At 46.8% G+C, this 7,151-nt stretch overlaps 1 protein-coding gene across 1 annotated transcript; it reads right to left on the reverse strand.

Moving 5' to 3' along the window:
* Window positions 1–1,153: 1,153 nt before the first annotated feature.
* Window positions 1,154–5,767, reverse strand: LOC139930168 (uncharacterized). Its single transcript, XM_071923283.2, has 7 exons — window positions 5,603–5,767; window positions 5,194–5,325; window positions 3,307–3,420; window positions 2,668–2,802; window positions 2,393–2,526; window positions 1,653–1,701; window positions 1,154–1,303 (listed from the first exon to the last, which is right to left on the reverse strand). The coding sequence occupies exons 1-7, from the start codon at window positions 5,765–5,767 to the stop codon at window positions 1,154–1,156; spliced, it is 879 nt and encodes a 292-aa protein (XP_071779384.2).
* Between the last annotated feature and the right edge of the window lie 1,384 nt (window positions 5,768–7,151).

Raw genomic sequence — 7,151 nt, forward strand, 5'->3', positions numbered from 1 at the left:
GTGTTTCAGGTCGGGACGCTAAATGAAAATGACTGCTAAATGAACAACCACCAAAGAAGAAGTCAGTTCCTGTGTGAACACATGAAGAGACGCTGCTGGTCTGGCAGCAGCTTCTGCTGTAAAACTCTTTCTTTTAGCAGCGATGGAGAATGTATAAAAGTACACACTCCCCTACAGCAGCCATTTAAACACTCTGCTCATGTGTTAATGCTCCAGGTAATACAATAATAACAATATAACACTGCCACGCTGCAGACTGGAGGCTCTGCGCCCCCTGGTGGATGAATGCAGCATCACTCAGGCTGCAGGATGCTGCTGGATGTGTGTGTGCTGCCAGCAGACAGCTGCAGGTCCAGGACCGGAGTTAGCCTTCTGTAACCCACACTGACACCGAACCAAGAGCCTGAAGGATCTGACTCAGTGAGAAACAATGACAGAAGTGTGAGGTTTAAGAAAGGAAGAGCGATGCTGGCAGAGTGAAGAACTGGAAGATTTACCAAGCAGAGAAAACCAGACTGTGGCCGGACCAGGGAGAGAAGGACACTTCTGTAAATTAATAGAGTTTGCATCAAGATACTTTGGAAGCAAAAGAGACACAGAAACCTTCCAGAGACACGTCAGGTTTGTGTTTCTGAGGAGAGTGAAGAGGCTTTTCCTTGTTGGACCGTAGAAACTGAACAGGATCCTGTTTACTAGACAGACACTTGATCTGCTGAGCCACAGAGACAGACTTTCAGGTAGAAACACAAATCACTTTTTTTATTAGTATTTATTAGAACAACAAAATCTCTCTCTCTCTCCAACGGGGGAAGACTCGATTTGCATTAAATAATAGAATTTAGCTTTTTGTCCGCTCACAGAGCGATCGCATGGCATCAGAAGACTTGGATTATATTGCAGCTGTAAGGAGACATTTACAGACATGAAGCCTTAAGGACCGGACTCTTACTGCAATCTGCAGTTGAAACAGCGACACAGAGCGCCGTCGCTGTTCATATGTAAACTAAGTTATATTTAAACTAAGTTATCCACATGCATTGCAAAAACGATCCCTTTCTATACAAATGAGGCTCATTACAGGGAGCAACATCGCTAACTGCAGCTTGGAATAAGTTGAAACTGTTAAAAATCTTTTGAAAGAGCCCCTCCACCCCTAAACAGCCTTCAGGTAGCTGTACGGAGCGCTCAGCCCCCCCTCCAGCACTTCTTTCACAGGTTTCAGCAGCGGGTTGTGGAGGATGTGGAGACCTTTATCCAGCGGGTGGCAGGCCAGCTTCTCCAGCCGGGACAGCTGGTGCATTTCCTGCACACACACATGAAAGATTTATTTATGTCCACATAAATACAAGCATACAAAGGACATAAACACTATTAATGCAGTCAGATATTGAGTCAGTCAGTTACATAAGTGCACACACACACACACACACACACACACACACACACAGTCTATGCTATTGCATTGAATTTACATTTCATTTGTTGTATCAGACTCTGTTGTGTAGACAGATTGTTAAATGCAGGGGTAAATGCGGTCCCAGCGGTTTCAATACTATTTAAATACGATGAAAATACAAATTTCTATTAAAGTGCTAAAATTGCAATAGTGCTCATTGCAGCTCTACTGTAAATCCACAAGGGGGCGCTCTTACCTGGGGAACATCCTTAATGTCGTTAAAATCCAGATTCAGTAATTCCAGTCTGGAGAGGAGAGGAGATTATTGTTATGTCACCTGTGTCACATGATTAACAAGAAGAACTTTCTTTTTTAGAGTTCATAACGTTTCATAACATCTGCTATTTGTATATTTTTGTTAATGGAACCTAATCCTGTTACCAAGGCTACATACTAGCTGGTGGCTGTATGGAGGTGGGGTTACCTGGCAGGTGTATGGAGGTGGGTTACCTGGTGGCTGTATGGAGGTGGGGTTACCTGGTGGCTGTATGGAGGTGGGGTTACCTGGCAGATTTATGGAGGTGGGGTTACCTGGCAGGTGTATGGAGGTGGGGTTACCTGGCAGATTTATGGAGGTGGGGTTACCTGGCAGATTTATGGAGGTGGGGTTACCTGGAAGATTTATGGAAGTGGGGTTACCTGGCAGGTGTATGGAGGTGGGGTTACCTGGAAGATTTATGGAAGTGGGGTTACCTGGCAGATTTATGGAGGTGGGGTTACCTGGTGGCTGTATGGAGGTGGGGTTACCTGGTGGCTGTATGGAGGTGGGGTTACCTGGAAGATTTATGGAAGTGAGGTTACCTGGAAGATTTATGGAGGTGGGGTTACCTGGCAGGTTTATGGAAGTGGGGTTACCTGGCAGGTGTATGGAGGCGGGGTTACCTGGCAGGTGTATGGAGGCGGGGTTACCTGGCAGGTGTATGGAGGCGGGGTTACCTGGTGAGGCAGCAGAGAGCCTTGGGCAGAGAGTGGAGGCTGTTTCCCTCCACGATGAGGATCTTGAGCTCCACCAGAGCCTGGATGTTCTCCGCCAGGTTCTCCAGGCGGTTACAGGCCAGATGGAGGAAGACCTGGAGAGAGAGATAGACCGACACTGCCTGACTGCCTGACTGTCTAACTAACATCAACAAACTAGATAAAGCAGTGTCTGGCTAAGTAACTAAATGACACAACCACTTAAGGCTCTAGCTAGCTGTCTGATTTAAACCCACCAGAGCCTTCATGTTGTAGACACAGCCGGGGATGTGGATGATGTGGTTGTGGCTGAGGTTGAGTTTCTTCAGTCGGGTCAGATTAGACAGGGAGGCGGGCAGAGAGGACAGCTGGTTGTTGGCTAAACTCAGCACCTGGTAGAGAGAAAGATGGGAATTAAAGAGAAGAGACGGGTCCCTAGAATTATTCCACTTTATTAATATAATAGTATATTATAATCAATATAATAGTCAGTAGTCAGATTCTGCCTGCAAAATCTACTTGTAAGCTCCTACTGTATTTCTGAGCAGCGGCACAGAGCTGCAGCGGCAGAATGAAGAGCAGAACATGCTACATGAATGAGAGTCATAGAAGCTAATGCTAATTGAATAGGAGTGATAATGATTAAAATAATTCAAAGTCAAATTAAACTAGTAGTAGCAGTAGTAAAAGTAGAAGTAGACGTAGTAGTAGTAGTAGTAGTAGTAGTAGTAGTGGTAGTGGTAGTAGTAGTAGTAGTAGTAGTGGGAGTAGTAGTAGTAGTAGTAGTAGTGGTAGTAGTAGTGGTATTGTAGTAGTAGTAGTAGTAGTAGTAGTAGTAGTAGTAGTAGTAGTGGTAGTAGTGGTAGTAGTAGTGGTAATTCTAGTAGTATTAGTACCTCTAGTTGTGCACAGGCTCCCAGTTCTTCAGGAACCTCCGTCAGTCGGTTCCTGTAGGCGAACAGAACTCTGAGCCGGCTCAGCTGGCCGATTTCTGCCGGCAGGCTGCTCAGCTGACGGGACGGAGGCGATGTGAGAGGATATCAGACAATTAAGAAACAAATACATTTACATACAGGATGAGCAAAGCATGCAGTATTCACAGAGTGTGATACCTGGCTGCTGCTGTATTGTTGCACAGTGTTTCCTGATGGAATGACAATAAAGTTGAACTGATTTAAATAATGCTGCACTGTATTGAACATAGAAGGAGAGAAGCACAGAGAGGAAGGGTGGGGGAGAGGAGAGGAGAGGAGGAGAGGAGAGGAGAGGAGGAGAGGAGAGGAGAGGAGGAGAGGAGAGGAGAGGAGAGGAGAGGAGAGGAGAGGAGAGGAGGAGAGGAGAGGAGAGGAGAGGAGAGGAGGAGAGGAGAGGAGGAGAGGAGAGGAGGAGAGGAGAGGAGAGGAGAGGAGAGGAGAGGAGGAGAGGAGAGGAGAGGAGAGGAGAGGGATGAAGAGAAGGAGGGAGGAGGAAGGAGGATAGAGGAGAGAAACCTGATATGGCTGGATTAGAGGATGGGGGGGTTCAAATCTTTATTTATCCAGGCAGCGTCGACAGAGCTCCAGCTGCTTCACAGTCATACTGAGACAAACACCTGTCCATTTTCGTATTGATTTTAAAATTCTTTTATTAATTTTTAAATCAGCAGGTTATATTTCTGATCTTACTGGCCTTTAAGTTATGAAGCGGTAAGATCAGAGCGCTCAGATCATCAGACGTCCTGCTGACTGTTCCACAGACCAGGACTCAAACCTCTGGAGAGGCATTCAGTAGTATGGCCCCATACTGAGGGGAGATCATATTTATATTGATCATATTTATATTGTTAAACGCCAGGGCAAAACCTTTTTGCTCTGGCTTTTAACTAGAGCGCTTTCACACATGAAACCTGTAGGCTTCAGTTTCTGTTGTTCCTGCAACACAAGACATGTCTTTCTGCTTTTTGAACGCAACGCTGCCGTTCACACAACACTGTAAATACTATTACTAAATACTAATTCCTCTGTCGTCATTTCCTGAAGTGACCTTTAACCTCCGGAGTCTCTGCAGTTTGAAACTCGGCGGCTGATCTCTCCGTCCGTCCGGCTCCAGGATCTCTCTGATCTCTCCGTCCGTCCGGCTCCAGGATCTCTCTGATCTCTCCGTCCGTCCGGCTCCAGGATCTCTCTGATCTCTCCGTCCGTCCGGCTCCAGGATCTCTCTGATCTCTCCGTCCGTCCGGCTCCAGGATCTCTCTGATCTCTCCGTCCGTCCGGCTCCAGGATCTGTCTGATCTCTCCGTCCGTCCGGCTCCAGGATCTCTCTGATCTCTCCGTCCGTCCGGCTCCAGCATGTTTGTGTTTCCTCCTGCGGTCGGACAGCAGAGCGTCCGAACGTTCTGCCGCTAACGTTCTGTCATCGTTCACACAGACGCTCCATACAGAACTTTACTGGAACGTTACGACCGGAGCAGAGGAACTGAACAACTGATTTACTGAAACCTGCTGATACATTTACAGAACATTATATTGTGTCTTATTTTATTCTTTTCACTTGGAAAGCACTTTGAACTGCATTAATTTGTATGAAAAGTGCTCATAAATAATGTTTTGATTGATCGAAACATTCACACTGAGCTGAGCGGTAGAATCACAGTCTTCTACTGGTTTCTACTGTGCAGAGACCGTGAACGCAACAAGAGAGGAATGGAAAGGTGAGAGGTAACGATGGAGGGAGAGAGCGTGAAAACGATGCGCACGCACACACACACACACACACACACACACCACACACACACAGGCAGGTACCTGGTTGCCCCACAGGTTGAGGACCACCAGGTTGGAGAGCAGAGCCAGCTGAGGAGGAAGAACCTTCAGACTGTTCAGAGACAAATTCAGCTTCTCCAACTCCAACAGCTCCCACAACTCTACTGGAGCCTCCTGCAGGAGGAGAAGAAGAAGAAGAAGAAGAAGAAGAAGAAGAAGAAGAAGAAGAAGAAGGAGAAGAAGGAGAAGAAGAAGAAGAAGAAGGAGAAGGAGAAGAAGAAGAAGAAGAAGAAGAAGGAGAAGAAGAAGAAGAAGAAGAAGGATACTAAACTAGAATACTTAACATGTATTTACTACTTCACTGCTACTACTACCACTACTGCTACTACTACTACTACAAATAGTACTATTACAACTATTACAACTACTAGTACATCTACCCCCCCCGTACCTTCAGTCCTCTGCGGGCCAGGCTCAGCACGTTGTATCCAAACTGTTTGACGGTGTAACGGCGGATTCTGTCGGCTGAGCTCAGACTGTCGTCCCGTCCCTCGCTCCTCCTCACCTGCCTCCTCTTCTCCTCGCTCTCCTCCTCCTTACACACCGTCCCTCCCATGTCTCCTTCCCTCTCCTGCTTCCTACCTCTCTCACCTCCTCTTTCCTCCCCTTCTTCCTTGTTTCCTCCTCCTCCCCTCCTCCTGTCCTCCTCCTCCTACTCTACTGTCTCCTACTAATTCTACTGTCCAGACAGAACTCTACTGTCCAGATGGAACTCTACTGTCCAGACGGAATTCTACTGTCCAGACAGAACTCTACTGTCCAGATGGAACTCTACTGTCCAGACGGAATTCTACTGTCCAGACGGAACTCTACTGTCCAGATGGAACTCTACTGTCCAGACAGAACTCTACTGTCCAGACGGAATTCTACTGTCCAGACGGAACTCTACTGTCCAGACGGAACTCTACTGTCCAGACAGAACTCTACTGTCCAGACGGAATTCTACTGTCCAGACAGAACTCTACTGTCCAGACAGAACTCTACTGTCCAGATGGAACTCTACTGTCCAGACAGAACTCTACTGTCCAGACAGAACTCTACTGTCCAGACAGAACTCTACTGTCCAGATGGAACTCTACTGTCCAGATGGAACTCTACTGTCCAGACAAACTCTGATGTGTAGATGGAACTCTACTGTCCAGACAGAACTCTACTGTCCAGATGGAACTCTACTGTCCAGACAGAACTCTACTGTCCAGATGGAATTCCACTCTCCAGATGGAACTCTACTGTCCAGATGGAAACTCTACTGTCCAGATGGAACTCTACTGTCCAGACAAACTCTGATGTTTAGATGGAACTCTGATGTCCAGACAGAACTCTACTGTCCAGACAGAACTCTACTGTCCAGATGGAAACTCTACTGTCCAGATGGAAACTCTACTGTCCAGATGGAAACTCTACTGTCCAGACAGAACTCTACTGTCCAGACGGAACTCTGATGTGTAGATGGAACTCTACTGTCCAGATGGAAACTCTACTGTCCAGATGGAACTCTACTGTCCAGACAGAACTCTACTGTTCAGATGGAACTCTACTGTCCAGACAGAACTCTACTGTCCAGATGGAAACTCTACTGTCCAGATGGAAACTCTACTGTCCAGACAGAACTCTACTGTCCAGATGGAAACTCTACTGTCCAGATGGAAATCCACTGTCCAGACGAACACTGATGTGTAGATGGAACTCTGATGTCCAGACGGAACTTTATTGTCAAGATGGAATTCTGGATCGGAGACTAGATGGACTGAGAGAAGGTTCTCTCTGCATTCTAGATCAGATTACTTACTGATCGCTTCTTACTGGGAGGAGTCTTTGTTCCTAGATGGTGGAGATAGAAGGTCCAGGTCCAGTCTGGTGTTAGATGGTGGAGATAGAAGGTCCAGGTCCAGTCTGGTGTTAGATGGTGGAGATAGAAGGTCCAGGTCCAGTCTGGTGTT

This window comes from Centroberyx gerrardi, unplaced genomic scaffold (genome assembly GCF_048128805.1).
Source record: "Centroberyx gerrardi isolate f3 unplaced genomic scaffold, fCenGer3.hap1.cur.20231027 Scaffold_94, whole genome shotgun sequence".
NCBI lineage: Eukaryota > Metazoa > Chordata > Actinopteri > Beryciformes > Berycidae > Centroberyx > Centroberyx gerrardi.